Source organism: Amblyomma americanum, chromosome 8, assembly GCF_052857255.1.
Source record: "Amblyomma americanum isolate KBUSLIRL-KWMA chromosome 8, ASM5285725v1, whole genome shotgun sequence".
Taxonomy (NCBI): domain Eukaryota; kingdom Metazoa; phylum Arthropoda; class Arachnida; order Ixodida; family Ixodidae; genus Amblyomma; species Amblyomma americanum.
The window spans coordinates 59,533,711-59,554,461 of NC_135504.1; the positions used below are offsets into that span (position 1 = coordinate 59,533,711).

The following is a 20,751-nucleotide window of genomic DNA, read 5'->3' on the forward strand; positions in this document are numbered from 1 at the left end:
TCAACCGTGCTACTTATTCACAAATACCATCAAAGATGCACCATGTCAAAGCTACACATTACCCACCAACCAAATTGACGTCATCGATCACGACCATCACCCATTTAAAATACAGCTTGCATGTTTATAGAGGGGTTTTAAAATGAAGTTTCTTGTGTGCTCACTGAAACGTATACAGAATTATGCGATCTGTTCTTGATTCGCAACAACTGTCCGAACTTATTCACTTAGCGCTGGAATATCTGACCGTGTTTCTGCAGCCGTACCCCTCCTACGTGTGACACCTGCTTGCTTCAATTTAAGATAAAAAAGAAGACTATCTCTGGATTAATGGCCATGGCTCGATGTGTCGGCTGGTGTGCGCCGGAAGACAGGCATGGAAGGTACGTTTCCTAGGATGCCCACATGGTTTCGAGCCTGTGCCCTCTTAGTAAATGATATTCGGCTGACGTCTGCAGCTTGACATGCCTGCGCAGTGTAACCACGGCTAAACATAAACATGGCGGTCGAATGCGGAGGCGGTTACCTTGCCTCCAGTCAAGTCGCTCCGTGGCTGTGGGAGTGAAATAGTGCGGTTTGTCGGAGGAATCAGATTGCGAACACCTGCGGCTGCGAGAAATTCGCCGTGTGACCGCGAGAGCGGATGACTTTCTTTTGCTTAAAAAGCTGCCCTTCGGTTTGATCTTTTAGTTTCGAGCCTCCCAAAAATATTGTACCTGCCGGTATGTACTAACTGGGACCGCAGCAGTGGCCTAATGGTTGAGCATCCGCCTCGCATGCGGGAGGTACGGGGCTCGATCCCCATTGCCGCCGGGAACCCACCGGTGATCCAATGAGTACAACCTTCTCCTGGCCTGGTGCTCGGCTTAAACACGGTGAAAAGATGGGAAATGGGCCTTTGAAACCATCTTGAGCAAACGAAAATACCTTGTGCCGTGGCGCTCTTTGGCCGCAGATGCCCTTGCGGCATAAAAATTCACTATCATCATGTACTAATTGGCCTGCCGTAGCCCGCCAAATCTGAGTCAGTTATCTCCGTGGACCTCGCCATAATATGCAGGCAGATGAGCAAAACCTGTTGTGGGACTTGTGGCGAACAGATGCAGGGAGTTCGTAACTCACCTCCAACGCTCTTGCACCTTTAGTGGTAAACAGCCAAGAGCGATCATATTGCTAAGACTAGGAAGCGTTGTCCTGTCTTCTTCTTCTCCTGGTGTCCCGTTCTTTCGCTGGTGAAGTTATGTCTGATACACACCAACTAGCCCACATGGTTACCTTGTTACTAGGAAGCGTCTTTGGAAAGCTCTCTAAATCTTTCAAAGAGGCACTTCTTGGTTTCGCTACGTCATTTGTACGATTTTCCTTTGCAACCGGCGAAAGCGCTTAGGAGGCGGTCGCCAAACCTATCTGCTTCTTTCGGAACAGTCTAGTGGAGGTGTTCTTACATGGCTTGCACACATATGAAAGAGTCCTTACGGCGTGCCAGTGGGGCATGCAATATCGGGTCGGTGAAAACATCAGCCGTCGGTCCTTATATCTGACAAAGATTGAGGTTTCAGCGACCTTTCATTGATATGGCTGTAGCCTTAAACTATCGCATATAAAATATTCACTATTTGCAATGTGCAAGGAGATAAGAAAAGCCGGCTTACAGAGAGTTACTGAGACAGACTTGCTTCTAGAACTAGGCATGCTATAGTGCCGGCTCATCCTAGTGCGATCATTTCAAGTAAAATACTGGAGGAGACAACGAAGCTCTGCCCTAAGGGTATGGCGCGATTGCATTAATGGGCCAATGCCCCTATAAACGTAATTGGTAGTTCCCTACTTTCACACTTATACTCTTCTGGCGTAGTGGTGCTGCGGTTAAGCGATGCGCCACTGCCCTTTGACGGCAGGTGCTGCCACTGGTGGGGCCTGTGTGACCAGGACGGCTCTTCCCGAGCAACTTCTTTCGGCAAACCATTGATTTAACTACAGTGTTCTAGAAGGTTTTGTAGTGGACAAAGTGGCGCTCTCCCACGTGAGGTTCTAGAAGCGGTTGCCGCGGCGCGGCGCTGGCGTAGTCTGCTGGAGCAGAAACAGCGCGTCTTCGGTACGCACGCTGCGCGGCTACGACACGGCTACGACTGTCCTGTCGGCGCGGGCCGATAGGACAGTCGCCCTGTTTTTTATGGCGTTATCACATAAGTATCACGTTTTTTAATGCATCACCACTTGGCTGGCAATGAAGATGCACAATATGAATGCATAATTATTTTTAACCTTTCAAAGGGAAATCAGTGTCTGTGTTTCAGGGACGGCGCCAACGGGAAGCAAGGTAAGGCGGCCGCTACCTCGAAAATTAGCCCGGCGTTCCTTTCTGTCACTGGAGAAATTAATTTTCATCGCTCACAAGCACCTAAGCGGCTTAATCCTTGCGTTGCGTTATGTGAAACCAATATATCGCTCTGTCATTGCCGCAATTTGTTCTTTTTATTTTGCATTGAAGAGGAACAATGCCCAAAAATTAACTCCCCCTTCGACGTACGTCACCCCCTAGGATATCCTGGGCAGCCCTTGGAATGGTAAAACATAACCTACAACTTTTGGCTCCAAGTTTGTCCTATTTGAAAAAAAGGCAACTGCCATTCTTGGTTTTTCGGCGGTTTTGTTTCATTTATTTTTCAAGAAGGTCAGGTGGAATATATTCGAGACGAAATAGGATTGCGCTTGAACGAAGAGTCCGCAAGTGCCTTTTACTGTTTCGCTCACTCGTTGAGGTTCACAACACAGGACACCGGATCCTTTATTTTTTCCTATGCAATAATTCACCACCGTTCTGAATGTAGATTTGAAGTTTTATAGTGCTATTGAGATATGATGCGCTCAAGGTGTTCTCACAACGTTACTAGGAGATTTTACAGCTACCCTTCCATTTTTGGATATTTCATGGCTGATGTAACGGGCGGATTAAGCATCAGCTGCATGGCAGTAAGGTGCCCACTATTTAACGAAGGCCATTCATGCATTCATGCAAATCACCTTATAGTGTGCGATTTTATGCATTCATGCAAATAGCCTTATAGTGCGCGATTTTCTACGCATGGTGTCAGTGCTTATTCTTTCTTCAAGTTCACTTAAATAGGTTGCGCCATTATTCATAATGGCACTCATACTGTTACTGGTTCTTGTAATACTCGCTTCTCAATGGTTTCTGTTTCACTACTGCTTAATGCAGACTTTATAAGTGAGTTCTATTTCGCTCCTGCTTAATCTTATAACTAATTTTCAAATTTAGGTTTAAGGTTAACGTAACCACAAGCCAAATGAATGCAATTTTAGAATTATAAAATGCTAATTTTGATGCAGTTAACAACGCAACGAACTTCCGCTTTCAATAGAGCATTCATTTCGGGCTTGGACGTACATACATTCTCAGATGGGACATATGCTCTAATAAAATAACAGCTGTAATTTTCACATAATACACATATGCAGAAAACTGCCCCGTTTCCACTTTGTACTGGCGCTCAAGCGATGGAAAGAGTGATTTAAAGTTACCGTGGCGGACGCCTTAACGGTGTCACTGCAGAGACTGCGGCTGCCTGCCAGTCTTTGAGAGCTGCTCAGTGATCACGAATAGTGGCCGCCTTACCAAAGAAATAACTGAAACCGTTCAAATTACTTCTGCCGCATCAGGTTTCTCTCTCTCATTGAATAGAAAGGGAAATATCGTTTCCGCCTGCGTCGGCGGACGTAGCTAGGTCTGTAAACTGTCTCTTCCCATAGTTTTATTTACTGCCTTCTTTTTCCTGCTTAATTAACACTTGTTTCATTGTATTTTTTTGCGCGTCCCTTTTCTTTTGCCGCCTTGATGGCTGACCTATGGTTGTAGTGCGCGCTCGGCTGCTGGCCCGAAAGATTGGGGTTGGATCATCCACGCCACAGTGGTCGCATATTTCGATGGAGGCGAAGTGCTATAATGGCACGCGTACGTGTACTGTGCGATGCCAGTGCACACAGAGAACGTACCCCAGGGGTTAGAAATTATCCAGAGTGGCTACGGCGTCCTTCGTAACCGAGTAACGTTTCACTTTATCTTCTCTAACACCTCTTTAGTTCATTTCTCTCCTCGTCCACACCTTTTCATTCTTGCTTTAGCCTCGTTTCGTGCCATTGCCGAGTGGTTTCACCTCCATTTCATTTAGCCAATCTTCTTTCACCTCCTGCTCGAGATTCACTCCTCATCTCTTGTAACTGTTCGTCAACTTTGCCCGCGTTCGCTGGCTGCCTACTTGCTCTGCAGTGCGCTTTCTCTGCCCCCGACGGCTTTTTGCTTTATGTGCCTTTGGTTGGCAATGCATCTTCGGGGTGCCCCACTCAGGCGAAATATTCGCGGTCGGCTGGGTGTGCAGTAGTAGCCGCGTTTTGTAGACTTTCTGCGTATGTTTGTCTCCGAGGGAAGCGCGTACCCGCTTTTATTATCCCAACGAGCTTAAAGCGCCACCCTTTTCCAACGACAACGCTAAAACTCGCTGAATGCAACGACGCAGCAACGCAGACGGCCGGCTTTTCCCCTCCAGTATTTAACGGCAGCGCCGCGCGCGGCCAACCGCTTTTTTTTTTTTTTGCTTCAGCGCCTTCCATCGAAACCCGCTTCACTCTTCGCACTACCACTTTTTCTAGAACACTGTAATTTAGCTACCACCTGCCACGGCTGTCAGTTTGCAGAAAAGCTGGTGTGCGGTGGTGACTACGCCTCAAGGTGGCGGGACCGAGGTGGCCCACGTAGTCTGCTGGAGCGGCCGTCCTCTCCGGCTGCGAGGCTTCAAACCGTCGCGTCGTACCGTCGCAATTGCGCGTCGCCGCCGTGACCACTGATGTGTTCACTTCCGGTTTCCAGCTTAGTTACCTGTCGGGTTGTTTTCACACTTTGGCAGCGCAATGCGAGTATGAAAGCAGTTAAATCTTAGCAGGCGCCTTTCGTGATATGCGGAAAGCTGCGAAAAATAACAACAAAAGGAAGGCACTGGAAGACTGCCATTTCCCTGCCGCCTGTGGTTTTGATCCACAGTTGAGAGCTTCAGGCGTCGGTAACAGTCACGTGTACGATTTGCTATTTTCCACCCGTGAAATTGGCTACGAGCAGCTATACCACTGGCTTTTGTATCGCCATTAGTACACATAATTTTCAGCATGGCCGCGCGCACGGCCGGATATAAGACAGATTCGTGTAGGCGATCATCATTATCAATTCTGTGCTCGGATAATTTACTTTATGAGCTCAATGCGTGCTTTTTCGATGTTAGCCCGGGAGTATAAAACTAGCATTACTGTCTCGATGCACCCATTGTACTCACACTACAGTCTTCAGGCATTTAAAGCGAGGACGAAAATTCCTGTGCAGTTTTTTATGCAGTGAAGATAATTCTACAGCGTGTCAAAAAGGGCAGAACTGGAATCAATAGTCTGAGACCGCATGAAGGACTGGAATCAATAGGATGAGACTGTGTCGGAGCAGGAAGAGTGGTGTGACACCTACTAATCTACAGTCGTTGTTGTTGTTGTTCCCCTCACAAAATGGCACATACCCACAAGGGGGATTGGCGATAACCAGGCGCTGACTATTTAAATTGCAAATTGCATATGGCAAACGCGGGATGACCTAACAAGAATTGTGTAACTCTGTTTCCGTAGCAGCGGAGGTTGCAGGAGGTTAGGGCGACCTTTAGCCGCGTGACGAAAGTCAACTGGGGTGCCATAGCGTTGTTACTGCGACGATATTTAGCACGAAACTTTATCTTAACGAAGATTCAAACCCCCGTCGGCGTAAGCAGAGGAGATTCGTTTCCGGATGCCTAGTGAATTCGGGTCACTGTCACAGGTTCATTCAACAGGCATGCTCCACTGCCCCAGCCGTCGAAAATAAAAATAACGTTGTTCGAATGCTGGGAATAGGATAAAGAGAAAGAGTTATAACATATAATTACCAAAGACTTTAGATTACCTTGGCAAATTATTGCGCGCATTAAAAATAAACCACGGATGCTCCATGCGGAGAATTATTATTCTTTAGTGCAATAGCACTAAGGCCCCACTCGCCGATTTCGCCACTGGCTGTCTGTCGACGCGGGATGCTCGAGAATAGCAACTTGGGTGTCAAAGCCCCACCAGTGGCAGTACCTGTTATCGCGGGGCACTGTCGCGTTGCTTAACTGCTACACCAATTCTCCAAGAGTGGAATTAGGACCCCAGGGATCTACGAATTATCGCTTGACGTGCTTCTTTTTATAGTGTGTTAATTAATTACGGACTGCAGCGCTTGACATGCTTCTTGATGGCTCATTTGTGCAGAGAAATTTAACAGTATGTGGATCCTAAGTGCTTAAAGTTTTTGGCTTATGTTTCGCACGGAGGGATTGGGCTGTTTCAAGTAGATATTCTTTAGACTTTTTTACTTGACCAACCCTCATATTTTTTTTATTGGAAATAAAATAGCCGATTGATTCATTCCATGACTGACTGAATGATCAATTCTGCACACATGGGCATTATCTCTTTATCACTATCTCGTGATACCCGTAAGGGGGATTTTAACTGTCCCCTACAGTTTAAGTGCGCTAGCACTAAGACCATCACTCACCGATATCGCCGATGTTTGTCGGAAGCATGCATGATCTTGAAAAACCAACCTAAGCCGAAACCGAAAGTGATAACTAAAGTGCTACCGCCCCTAAGTCGTATTTGGTGTAACCACGCTTAACCATCCGTCATATTTTTTTTAAACATGCGGTCTCCTGTGGATTCGGTGGACTGAAGTAGACGAAATAAAAATTATCGGACGTTTTCGAGCCTTGGACCACTCGTAAAGCGCCAAATATTTTTTTGACTCCATAAAATTAACACCTTGCTTTTCTTTGCGCAGACGAACGCCGATTGACGAAGGAGCTACGGGCGACGTGGTGCTGCCTGTAGGGCCTGCACCAGATGATCAGCCCGACGTTCTCTTGGTCAGCTTGGAAGGCGTCCGGAGCCCTTTCACATCGGCTATTATTGACTTCAGGGCACCATGCACAATGGAAACAAGTCAAACTTGTCATATCTTCCACTACCTTTCACTATGGAACGAGTTTCTCTCTCAGGTGTGTTTAGAGCTGCGCCAGCATCCGAAACAAAGCGCGCTCCTGTCCTTGGTAGACACCTCAGAATCGTTCCGAGTGAACCCCGACGAAGATTTGTTGCGGCGAGGCGCCACGCTTGTGCACTGCCTTTTGAAGACACATAGGTGTGTAGCCGTCGTGGAAGTAAATGGAGACGTCTTTGGCGCGCACTCGACAATAGTTTTCGAAGCCCTACGGAGAAACGCATTTGTGAAAACGTTGAAGATAACCTGGGGCGATAGTACACCCGAAACATGTCTAGATATTTTACCCTCTCTACGGCCCGTGCATGAGCTTGTATTCAGTTCGTCCTTGGAATCTTCCGCATTTCTCTTGCATCCGCTGTCGATCCTGCTCAGAAGGATGGTTTCGCTCACGGTTATTGATATATCTTCTGTATATATGTCGGACCGCGATCCCAGTGTGCTTTTGCCAGCCGTTATGAAAAGCAGGCAGCTCAAAAAGCTCTCATTCTGCCCATCGCTTTTGAACAATGCCCTGAGCATTCAGCGAGAAATGTTTCAAGATCGCCTGCTCTCCAACACCACCTTAACATCTCTGATCGTGGCCGGAGAGGGTCGAATTAAAAGAAAAGTCGCCCTGCTTCTCCTCGAGTGCCTCCAGAAGAACAGGACTCTAACTTGTGTGACTCTACGCAGCGTTGTGGTCGACAAAGAAATTTCTTTGGCAGTAAAAACGGTTATAAAAGATAACCATACCCTGCGGTGCTTCAATCTACAGCGCCTGATAAGACACCATCGATTCAGACGTCACGTCTTGTTTGACAGCTGGCTTCAAGCGCTAACGAGGAACTGGACGCTTGTTGAATTCACGCTTCCCATCGATGTTTGGAGGCCAGACCAGTGGATAAAGTTTTTGACATCTTTGGCATCTGAGCCTTTTCGGAAGATAACCATCGAATTCCGTAACCCTGAAGTGTTATTAGGGTCGTACAACCTGTTTCGAACAATGCAGAAGATGGTCACTGAAATCGGAGCAGGACCAAAGGTTTGCTTTAAGACCTCTGTATTCTACGAACACCGAGTACGGGAGGAATCCTGGCAGTTTTATGGTTTTCTGACCGATGGAAATGACCGGTACGCATTTTTAGAAATTGTTGAACACTTCCCTACTCTGGCTTACATCACCTCGGCAAAGCTGGTCATCTGGCATCACCACCTAGACACAAGGACCAGTTCAGCCGTCTCCTCCTGCATTAGAAATTCGCGAGTGCTTACGGCCCTGCATATTCACGTCATGTGTTTGACAGGCGATGAGTTTTTCAATATGGAAGAATTCTGGAGCGAGGTTATTCAATCGCTGTCTCTAAACACGACTGTTAGACAACTTTCCATTTCATCCGGAGACATTGATGGGAGAAACTTACAGGCTCTTGCCGGCGTTTTAAAGACTGGTCACAACATCCACACCTTGGATTTGTCGAGCCAGCCTCTCGCGGACTACGGCGCCTTCGTTCGAAGTTTGTACGCCGGAATCGAGCACAACTACGCCGTGCTCAACGTTAGCTTGGCTGGAGGCGTCGACGGCGACCTCAGCAAAGAATGGTTCGTGGTTCGGGACACGGCTCGCCGGAATTCTGATCTGCTCGCGCGGGCTGCTGAATTTGCCAGCGGCGTTCGACGGAACAGGTGAGCACACGTGTCGAAAGCAAGGTATAGCTTGGTAACTGCTCAGTTAAGGTGTGGGGGGTCACAGAGGGCTACCATATTTGCTCATTTTTGCTGAAAGCGGTCACAAAGTGTCGGAGTTTACTGCCCGGCTTATTTTCAAGCGATATTCTTGGTTTCTCATTCTTAATTTTACAGGGAAGGAATGTGGGGAATGAGGCGCGTCATATAAGAGAGGAGAAAGCTAATGTCGGCAACATAAAAAATTATTTTATTCAGAACAGGCAGCCGCCTTTTGATAGCAAAGGCTGGAGTGGTGCAAGCATACATCGATGTGCAGTCTTTGTCAAAAGTATACAGTTCAAGGGGTTGGAGTTCAGATGGCCTCAGTAAACTAGTGATGGGAGCGTGGTTTCCATATGGGTTCAATCGAAGTGCCTTCTTTTGCATTCATTGAATACGATTTTCCCCGCCGCGGCGGTCGCAATTCGATGAAGGCTAAAGGCTAGAGGCCCGTGTATTGTTCAATGACAGTGCACGTTAAAAAAACCCAGGCGGTCGAAATTATTCCGGAGCCTTCCACTACGGCATCCCTCATATCCTGATGCATGGTAGGTAATGGTGCAAGAAAAAACGAAGGACAAGGCACTACATGGACGAGCGCTGCTCCGCCGTCGTCATAACCTAGAGTAGCTGGTGAGTGGTGTCAAGAATTCCAAAGGCCTCCCTCTGGCTGCATTCTTCACGACAAAAAACCATAAAGGCGGCATTCCATTCCGCATAATCGTTTCCGAGAGGGACAACTGGCCGCACATAGTCGCCTTGTACCTACAAAAACACCTGGCGTCCCTGGCGGTGAACTATCCGTTAGCCATCCCTAGCTCCGAGTTGTTGATCTCCTGCGGTCAACAACCGTGGGCATTTTTCATTGTTTAGCATCGATATCGAATAGCTCTGGTCCTCGTGGTGCCTTGTCCTTCGACTTCTCTTTCGCTATTACCTACCATGCATTTCAAGCAACTCTAACCCCTCATGGCTTGAGTCGCTTTGGGATGTTACGCCCCATAAAGCACAAACAAAAACGATTTATACCTAGTTTGGTGCGCGGATCCCAAACGACATCAGCAGGTTAAGGCGAAAGCCTTTAATGGTTCATACTCGCGGCCATGACCCTGTCCGTCCGTCCGTCCGTCCGTCTTTTACGCTCTTGCGCCGCTAGTGGTTCACTGCGCTTGCGCGAGGTGGTGCCACCGGCGCGCGCGCCAGACGCCTCGCAGCTGTCGACCTAGTCGGGTGCCGCGCAACCTCCCTCCTAGCGCTCGCTTCAATGGAGTCTAAGAATGCGGGAAAATGCACGCGTACGACTTCCTGAGCTACACAGCGACAGAAGACCAATGAACGAATGCGTCGGCATCAGCTTAATGCTTGGTTCCGTCCATCCGTCCGTTCGTGAAATCTGTCACACTATAGCTGTTAATCAAATGACGTCAACTCTATGTGAAAAAAAATCCTTGCGCACGGTGGGATTGGAACAACCAGCCTTCCGTTCCGCACCGGAGCGTGCTAGTGACTACGCTACTTCGTGCCAACGAATATATAGTTACAATTGAGTACCTAATCAACATCTTAGCCACACATCAGTGACTCAAGCAGCAACACCGCGCTAAAGGCTTTCGCCTCATCGCACTTTAGGTCAACAAAGTGCCCCCTGAACTATTGTGCACTTTAAGTTCACTCTCAGTGCACTTGTGCTCGACTATGCGCCCGATATGTGAGCTCTAACTTAAGTTCCTGTTAAATACAATTCCCAAGTATTTGTACTCAATTTTTGGGCTAATACCTGTCCGTTAATTTTGTATGACTGATTAAGAAAGCATGTTTTGGGCGTTGTTAACATTTCTGAACGCTTAGAGGTACTTGAGGAGATCTGCCAGGCCTGAGACCACTTTGAAACCCATGAAAGTCCCGCAGGGTGCAATGATGCTCCACATCATAGAGGGAGGTATAAAATGAAGTCGCCTGTGAAAAAGGGCACCGCAGCGCGGTTTCAAATGTTGTTTTTTAAATAAATGAAAAATAGTAGCAAAACGAAGCCCTGGGGGCTCCCGACAAAGCTGGAGGTGTCGGCGATTTGGAGTTGGAAATATTGGCATAATGGTACAGTTGGAAAAGAAACGAATCGAGCCATTACTCGAGATATTAGTAAAAGATAGAAAACTCTCCAGGCAGGAGTAAAAAAGAAACGTGCATATTGCGGCAATCGAGTGCAAGCAGCTCTTTTATGGTCTGCCGCAACTAAGTGCTGTTCATCAGCTTGAACCGACAAATTCTATAAAAAGTAAATGGGGAGATACTCGAGTGCGTTCTAGTTAGTTTACGTTTTAGGTACAGATACGGAGCCCCTCAAACTCTCCCAGGTCGTCATCCTCTTGCAAGCGCCATTCTCCAATACTCATGATACGACAAGGAATAAACAGCATTACGAATTGGAGCTGAACGAACATGGAAGTCGCGAAACTGCTCAAATTTGAGAGACGCGTGCATACAGTCAGCCTCACGGAGTTTAGGAGGAATCTCATCGTTCTGCAACGTATTTCTCTCCAGTGAGCTTTTCTTTTGTGATACCGGCCAATTTAACGAACAAACCAATGATCGCGGATTTTGCTTCAGTAAACTCTGGCTGTGACCACTAGAAATGTTTCCTATGATTTGATCCAGATATGTTCTAAACGTTACTGTACTTATTAAATCGAGTAATTAACACTGTTATCTTGAACCTATAACAGCTTTGGCTCGGTCGCAGCCATTCAGGTGTATTATCCTATTTGTAGTTGTTTTTTGGTGCTCAGATTGCCTCCCGGACCTTCTCTACACGTGCTAAATGTTTGATAAGGTAAACATGCCTCATAAAGAACGTATAAAGGTATAAAGCCAGTATAAAGCTAAAAAAAAAAGCCAGTTGTTGACTGAGTGGCACACCCAAATGACGAGCCAGCTCCACGTAGTAGTGTCTATTTTGGGCGAATTCGTCATGTGGACATGAAGGGTGTTTCTTTATTGTTACTGTATGCTGCCTTCGCATTGTGGCGTCATTATTATGCGAAACTTCGTGTTCATCCAGCACGACAAAATTTTATGTCAAGCATATCCAATGGAAACATTTTTTACACCGTTTTCTGCGAAAACACATTAATTTCTACCTGTGGTTCTTGTTGAGTTGAAACGCATGTTTACAATGGTCATTTGACTTTATAAACTTGATGGAAGAAAAAGTCATATGTTTAGACGCGTTAATCGTTTACAAGATGATGCAAGCGCAGTACGGGCCAGCAAGTGTCATGTGGGCGCTAAAATCAGGAAGGTTTCGGCGGTACGGTGGCTGCGGTTGGCCCTTGACAGGGTTAACTTGAGAGATATATGCTAGGGACCTTCGTCTTTCAGTGGGCGTAGTACGGTTGATTTTTTTTAACAGAATACATACATCACTACCTGGTTTTTGGTGCCTGATAGCCTTACGCACTTACGCGCCATAAATTAAAACACAACGCAACACCACATATAGCCAAGTATATTTTACAATGTCTACATTAAATGCTGGTCTAAGTTTTGTTCGATTTCTTTTTGTCTGCTCTGGAACGCGTGGTGCTCTCCTCTTCCACAACCGGCCCAAGAACTGCCCCCTATACACATTCGAAACCCTATATGCCCCCACGTGCTCTGTCTAGTACTGCGCCCTCCGCAATATGAGAAAGTAATTTACCTTTCAAGGAAGTGAAGCTGTGTTCCAGACAGGATCTGCAGATAATACCACGTTTTTACGCACCTGTTTACGGACAGCCCACGCCTGGTAGAAACACGTGCCTTTTAGGCGGACCTTGGATTGGTTCCTTTTGGCTCTTAGTTGAAAGAACTGAAGTTTTAATCACAAAAACAAAGTTAGGTGAGGCATTCAACAAGTAACTCTGGCCGAATAAAAGGGAGGACAAGGATTTCAGCATTTCTTCCCGTCCTGCGGCAGGCCCGGACATATTAACATAACGCTAAGTAGTGACGTTAAACAACGCCAATGCTTCTTTCCCGCTGAGAAAATTAAGTTGAGCCCTTGAGGCTGTAGTGATAGAAAAAAATGGAAGTTTTAGATCCCTTAATCAAGACGGCAGCCTATATACACGATAAAGTTTAATGTGTTTGGAAATATTTGAGTAAACTGTTCGATTGAACAGCCATTGTAGGGCCGCTTGCCAAATCGTCGAAGATTCCAGTGGTGTCTAAGATAAGACTGCTTTCTACTGAGTGAACCGGGAGATTGCTAGCTCTTCGTGCCTATGCGAACGACCACGGGGTAGCACCTGCTGCAGATACTATAAGAAGACGATGCATGGGTGATCATGGCGTATTCAAGAGACCCGGTTTATGTCTGCGAACGTTGGTGAGTTTCGTGGTGTCGTTAAAAAAAACGCTGTGTTCGGGCTGATTTCTAGATTCACAGAAAGCGTGTGTAAGTGTTTAGGCCGCCTGCTGACGATAATCGGGCAGGCAGGAAATCACATTGACTTCCATCACAACATTTTTTAATATCATTCTGATGACACAAACTGGAGCAAAGCCAGAGGCAAGAAGCCTGACAAAAGCCTTTGCTCAGTGCGAAGTTGGGCGCACTTTCATTGCAAACATTTATGAACAGAACTGCAAGCAGAAATTGCTTGTGTTTAGAGAGCGTTAAATGCCGATCATATGCATTAGAAACTGCATTGTTTGTTTCTTACTTAACAAAAAAATAAGCCTAAAAGAATTGGGCCAGGGAAAGTTTCTAAGGAAAAAAAAACAAGGCTGTTGCCCAACAGAAAACCACCACTGTTAATCAGTACGTTCACCAGTACACACGGGCGCAGTGAAATTTTATTCTGGGTAGCTTGCACACCCGGATTAAATAAACAGCGATGGCAATAAATGCATCCGTAACTCACCAAAATCACAAAAAATAGAGAGTACCCTTAAGTACTTACAATGTGTGGATGCGAAAGCATTTGTGTGCTCGTGGGTAACTCGCAGCACTTTGTTTACTAGTTAGTAACTGGTACTAGTTCGGAGGCCTTAGGGTTAGGGCCTTTGTGAAAGGCCATTCGACATACGCGTACATATATAAAGCACCGCTTAAACAAACCCACCAAGTCACGTCCGGTTTAACTGACGTCACTCCCTATCTAATGGTGTCAATTCCGGTTTGGTTGGCGTCACTTCAGGTCCAGTGAAGTCCCTTCTGCTATCCGGGCCATGCTGACGTCGCGCTGAATTTTCGTCACCACTTTTGTAGTGAACCACGACAACGCTGGCTTCCTTGCTGATGAGTCATATAAGGCTTTCGTCTTAACAAGCATCGCTAATTGGTCACACTATACTAAAAGACGACCAGGCAACTTTCAAGGCGCCGAGCTACCAGCGTGACTAATAGTAATTCCGAACATCATAAGCGTAATAGTTAACAAGGTGCCTAGCGAAAGCAGTCAACTATAGCTGCGCGCAGCGAAGAAATGGACCAAAGATATTGTTGGTAGTTACAATCAAAGAACATTGAGTAACTAGCATAAAATATTCACGGTATTGGGCTCATTTTTTCAAGCTGTCATTAGTACCGTATATTTTGTCGAAGAAGGGAATGCGTACCGATTCTTCCCCCAGCAAGATGCGCATCGCTTGCCCTATTATTTCAGTTGCGACGTGTTCTTTTTGAGCTCCTTTTTTTTTCGGGGCTTCAAGTCCCCATTGTACGAATTTCTTCAGTTTAGTCAGTCATCAACGCCGCTTCTGTAAATTTCTGTATTTACTAAGGACCCAGGAACGATAAACTCCAGACATCTGTCATTTGCAGCTGGACTTTTAACGTATAGGTTGTCGCTGTATTTCCGTTTCCATAACTCCACACTTGCTTCGTTAATTTTCCGCAACTATATGAAGCCTCGATAAAGCGCCTGGAAAGACAGTGAACTTGTCTTGAGCCAAGGGCCCAAGAAAAAACCTTCATATAACCTCTATATATAGACGAATTGGCCATGCTAGTTCGTATTTCTTTTTATTTTTTTGCTTCACCGCCACGTCCTAAAGCCTAGAAATTTCCTAAAAAATTTCACCAGGTATTGATAGCTTTGTTTTTAGTATGAGAGCGTTTGTTGCTTGCGCGCCATAAAACACCATACAACAAACACCCTTTCCAACGCCCTCAGATACGGCGCCCAAGCTCTCGAACGGGTGTCTGGACACGTCGAGTTGCCGGAACGCATCAGACAGCTCACTCCTGTGAGACAGGCCCAAGCTGTCTTCTTGATTCGGGAGGCCCTGAGGAGCATCCAGGGCATGCACGACTTCATGAGGCTCGCCGGCGTCGTTAGGGCACGGGTGGAGTGTCACCCCCGGGAAGACGGGCTTGCGCAGCTGGACAACATTGGGGATTGCTGGCCAGTGGTCAGGCGGTACCTGATGCTCGACGACATCAGGGACTCCGACGTTCTGCCGAAGTCCGCATCGACGTGACGACGTAGGCCTTTGTGGTGCTCTGAGGATATGAGATGCTTGTATGAATCCAGAATTCCAGCTCAGCAAAAAGAGCGCACAGAAAGGATAACGGCGGGACATGCGCTGCTTGCAACACTCTATTCACTTCAGAAAAAGCTGATTAAATAGCCTCTGGGGAGGGGGGAAAACAACAGGTAGAGGTGCACCAAATTAGAAAGAGTGGGAGTGCTTGTGTTAGTATCCCGTCAAACTTGATGTATAGGAAATAATGCAAGTTTTTATTGCGTTTTATTTGCCGATGACTCACAAGTGTGCCCCCTCCTTCCCTTCTCGCCTTTGATATCGCGTGCATGAGCAGTCACCTGTTGTTTTCCACCCTCCCCACAGGCTATTTAAGCAGCTGTTCCTGAAGTGAATACAGTGTTGCAAGTAGCGCATGTCCCGTCGTTCTCCTCTCTGTCTGCTGTCTTTGTTGCGCTTGAATTCTAGAAGCTATGCACCAACTTGCCCCACTAAGTGTTTTACTGAGATGCTTGTATGAACTTCTCAGCATAAATTTTGGAACTCGGTTCAGGCATGCACACTTTTCGACTCATGCTTCTTTGTATCCATTTATTGAGCACGAATTTTGGGAATGTATGATTGCGATTTAGTTTAGCGCCAGAAGTTGTCTTTGGCGGAAGAGATACGGCAAATACATTCGATCATCTCAAGCTGCGATTAAATAACTATTTTCCAAACATTTCATCCCAGATATCGAGCTCCAGAACTAGGCTCATATGTAACCATTAGAAAACAGTTGGGTGTACAGCAACACTACGCATCGAACCCCGCATATTAGGGCCTGCATGCGGGTGGCCAGACTACTTTTATGCTCTCCGCGAGCTCAGTGCTTTAGAACATCATTTATTAACCAGAAATTTTGGGCGGTTACCTTGGCTGAAAGCTGCAGTCAAACATCTCGATGGGGCCCAAGTCACCTTTACATTGCAGCGCAGACAAGACTTCTGAACAAAAAGTAAACGTGAAAATGTGATGCATTCCAAGAATAAGAACAAACTGGAGCTCACTATAACACGAGCAAAAGTCTGCGTAATCGCGGCAAAATTATAACAAGGAAACAAATTGCATTAAAAATTGAGAAGACGCCTCCGCAGTTATGGTTGTAGCTTACATCGTTAAAAATTGAATTTCCTAATGCTGCTTCAATTATAGAATTCAGATAAAAACTTGAAAAAAGTCTGTTTTCGGTTCTAATTTAATAATCTTCTCGTGAGTGTTTATACCCTAGGTTTCCGGACATTTTGGACGGTTTTGTCGTTTTTCTGATAGTGTGTTTAATGAATTTGCAAAAATGATTGAATAAACTACTGCTACGCGGCATTTACATTACAAATGTGGTGGTGAAATTATCAGTCACAATGTGATGCCTGAACAACGATATATATCGGTGATGGTTTTGTTCAGGCGCTCGATCAATCCGTTGGTCGCCGCATGGTATGCAGTTGTCTTCCGGGGGCTGTTCTGGCTGTAACGCAGTATGGCTTGCGTTAGTTCCGCCGTGAATGCTGTTCCTGTATCCATCGGGGGCGCCATGTCACAGAAGAATGCACTTCACGACAAATTTGGCGACTTCTGCTGCTGTTCCGCTCGGCAGGGCTTTTGCCTCGGCATAGCGGGTCAGGTAGTCGGTCGCTATGATGATCCACTTATTTCCAAATGTTGACGTTGGAAAAGGGCCAAGCAAGTCCATGCCAATCTGCTGAATGGGCCTTCAGGGAGGTTTAATGGGGTTCAGAAATCCTGCTGTTCGAGTGGGAGGCGTCTTTCGTCACTGACAATCTCGGCAGGTTATCACATAATGTGCGACATCGGCAGAGAGTCAGGGCCAGTAATACCTCTCTTGAATGCGGCGTAGGGTGCGAGTAAACCCGAGGTTTACAGCTGTCGGCTCGTCTTGTGAAGCCTGTAGAACTTATTTGCGGAGACAAGCAGGTACAATCAGGAGGTAGGATGTTTTGTTAACGGCGAAGTTCTTCACGAGGACATCATTCCGTACACAGAAGGAGGACAGTCCTCGCTTGAATGAAGCGAGCGGTGAAGAAACTTTGCTTTCCAAGTACTCGATGATGCGTTTTAGGTCGGTGTTCGAGCGTTGCTGCTGTGCAAACGAGCTGGGGTTGATGGGCTCTAGGAAGGCGTCCTCATCGTCGTCCGGCGGCTGCGCATATGCAGAGGCTCGTGAGAGGCAATCGGCGTCAGAGTGCTTCCGCCCTAACTTGTAAACGACGGTGACGTCAAACTCCTGGAGGCGCAGACTCTATCGAGTGAGTCGGCCAGAGGGGTCCTTCAAATTGGCAAGCCAGCACAGCGCGTGGTGTTCGCTGACCACTTTGAACGGTAGTCCGTATAGGTAGGGGCGGAACTTCGACGTAGTCCAGAGGATGGCAAGGCTCTCCATCTCAATTGTCGAATAGTTAGCCTCGGCCTTGGAAAGGGAACGGCTATTGTATGCGATGACTTTCTCCCGCCCGTCGCTTGTGTGAACGAGGGCGGCGCCTAGGCCCACGCTGCTTGCGTCGGTATGAACTTGAGTACCGGTGATTTCATCAAAATGCGCGAGGATCGGTTGGGTCTGAAAACGACGCTGAAGTTCCTTGAAGGCTTCTGCTTGTGGCGCTTTCTATTTAAATGGCCCGTCGGCCTTCGTCAGTTGGGTCAGGGGCTCGGCGATGCGCGAAAAGTTTTTCACAAATCGTCGGCAATATGCGCACAGTCCAAGTAATCTGTGCACTACTTTCTTATCGGCCGGCGGTGGAAATTGTTCAATAGCAGCTGTTTTCTGCGGGTCCGGGCGTACTCCCTCCTTACTAACGATGTGGTCTAGGAACAGCAGCTCTTCACAGGCAAACTGGCACTTCTCTGCTTTCAAAATCAGGGGAGACGACTTGATGGCGTCTAGTACTGTTCGAAGCCTTTTGAGGAGCTCCTTTAAGTTGGAGGCGAAAGAGCAACGACGTCATCTAAATATTCCAGACAAATTTGCCATTTCAGGCCTGCCAGCACTGTAGCCATTATTCGCTAAAACATCACTGGTGCGGAGCAGAGGCCAAATGGCATCACGTATTTTGAACTCAAAGAGCCCATCCGGAGTGATGAATGCCGTATTCTGGCGATCTCTTTCATTGACCTCAATTTGCCAGTAGCCGCTCTTAAGGTCCATCGATGAGAAATACTTGGCGTTGCAGAGCCGATCCAGTGTGTCGTCGATGCGGGGAGGGGGAAGACGTCCTTCTTATTTATGTTGTTCAAGCGGTGGTTACCAACGCAGAATCGGAGTGCGCCGTCTTTCTCACTAGAACAACTGGTGACGCCCATGGGCTGTTTGAAGGTTGGATGACGTCGTCACGAACCATTTCTTCCAATTGGTTCCGGATGGCTGGTCGTTCTCGCGGCGACACACGGTAGGGACTTTCAAGGAGATGTCGGGCGTGCTGGTCTGTTGTAATGCGATGCTTGGCAGTTTGCGCAGTCGTACTTTCGGCGATGACGAGAAACACTCGCTGTAGCTTAGAAGCAGATTGAGGATCTGGTCTTGCCTGTCCCAGGGCAGGGCTGGGTTGATGTCGAATGTGGGCGAGTTCTCTTGGTGAGGCGAATTCTTTGCGGATGTGTCACAGAAGGCGAAGGAGTCTCGTACGTCGGATATTTCATCGAAGAAAGCAATTGTCGTTCCTCTGTTAATGTGCCGGTATTCTTCGCTGAGGTTAGTCAGCAGTACTTTGGACTGGTCATTGCGGAAATGTACAATAATCGCCTGATGTGCACTAAGGAAATCCATGCCCAAGATCACTTCGCGGGAACATTGCCGTAGCACAACGAAGGTCGCAGGATAGGTATGTCCTTTGACAGTCACTCGCGCTTTGCATCTTCCTGATATCGTAATGAGGCGCCCCTCTATGATGCGAATTTGTGGGCCGTCCCAAGCGGTCCTGACCATTTTCAGCTGCGCACCGAATGTTCCGTTCACCACCGAATAATCGGCTCCTGTGTCGACCAGAGCGGGAACTTTCCGGCCGTCGACAGTCACTTCTAAGTCGGATGTCCTGGCTCTTGCATTTCACGTCGCCCTCGGCGTCAGGTCATGGCTTCGTCGCGTATGCGAATCGCGGGTGGGGCGTGTGGTCGAAGTTTATATGTGTGGCGGCGCCGTTTTGAATGCAGTTCGCGTCGTGGTCGGAGTTGCCATTTTGTTTGGCTTCGGTGCAGGGTCTTCACGAGGGCGTGGCCGGTGAAGAATCTTCGGCGTTTCGTTCGTGAGGAACCTCACTTCCAGAAGCTGCAGTCTTTAGTTTCCCCTACGGGGGCTGCGAGACCTTACTCGTACCGCGGCGGCGTGGCGTCGCAAAGCACAAGGTTGACAGCGACGGCGAGCGCGAAAGGCAGTTCGGTGTGTACTTCTCTCGACGCAGGTACTCGTCGATTTTTTTCGGAAGTTGGCCGATGCGTGTTCGGGAAGCGTCAACGGCAAATCCTCGAAGGCATACTTCGGTACGGTCAGTGACGAAGAATATGGCCGGCCTCACCGCAATGGAAACACAACGGGAGGTTGTCGGAAGTCCTCCAGGCGTCGCATTGCCTGGGGCTTGAGCGTCGATCGTAGGCTGGCCGGGCGGGGGCTGGAAGGCGGCGTTCGGGAACAAGTTGTTCATGTCGGACAGGATGCAGGGGTTGTCGTTGGGGCTGAGGAGTGCATCCTGCAGCAGCATAGGCCATGACCTGGGTTTCTGTGGCCGTCGGGGTGCCAAGTGCCTGGTGCACTTCCCATACCACATCCACGATAGTAACTGCTTGCGGTTGTGGGGAGGATAGCAGTAATCAGCGTAGCTCCTCACTGACGATTTCGCCGATCACTTCCCGCAAGGTATCGCTGGTGGTGGTCGTCGTGTCCGGACGGATTGCACAGACACAGGAAGCGCAGTTGCACTGCCGAGCCCGGATGTCGAGGGTCTTTCCAAACGTGCAGGCTTCTAGCATGTATTCGTCGGCTGTTTCTGGCGGCTAGTGGACGAGGTTGCCCAAGAGCTTTTTTTTAACGCCGCGTATTAAAAACAACTTTCTTTTCCTCGGCAATCTCGGGGTCGGCGCGGCGAAAGAGGCACTTCATCTCTTCAACGCAACCGGGGACGGGCTCGTCTGGAAGCTTGATTTCGAGCTCGAAGAGTCGTTCGGCTCTTTTTTTCCTCACAACACTGGTAAATACCTTCAAAAGTTCCTTCTCGAATAGCTGCTATGTTGTTAGGGACGACTCGTGGTTTTCGTACCACGTACGTGCTGAGCCCTCCAGGGAGAAAAATACATGTCCAATATTTGCCGCATCATACCACTTGTTGAATGACGCCACACGCCCAAACTGGTCCAACCATTCTTCGAGGTCTTCGCCTAGGGATCCATTAAATGTCGGCGGCACC

At 47.7% G+C, this 20,751-nt stretch overlaps 1 protein-coding gene across 1 annotated transcript; it reads left to right on the forward strand.

Moving 5' to 3' along the window:
- The first annotated feature begins 267 nt into the window (after positions 1–267).
- LOC144100372 (uncharacterized) lies at positions 268–15,369 on the forward strand. Its single transcript, XM_077633343.1, has 3 exons — positions 268–383; positions 6,908–8,791; positions 14,992–15,369. Exons 1-3 carry the CDS (start codon positions 331–333, stop codon positions 15,296–15,298), a joined length of 2,244 nt encoding a protein of 747 aa, XP_077489469.1. The 5' UTR covers positions 268–330; the 3' UTR covers positions 15,299–15,369.
- The last annotated feature ends 5,382 nt before the right edge of the window (positions 15,370–20,751 follow it).

Excerpts from the sequence above, each read along its gene's own strand:
- LOC144100372 (XM_077633343.1), top strand. The coding sequence starts at position 331 with ATGGCCATGGCTCGATGTGTCGGCTGGTGTGCGCCGGAAGACAGGCAT. Across the intron at positions 384-6,907 it reads CCGGAAGACAGGCATGGAAG|ACGAACGCCGATTGACGAAG; the intron begins GTACGTTTCCTA and ends TTCTTTGCGCAG. Across the intron at positions 8,792-14,991 it reads AGCGGCGTTCGACGGAACAG|ATACGGCGCCCAAGCTCTCG; the intron begins GTGAGCACACGT and ends CAACGCCCTCAG.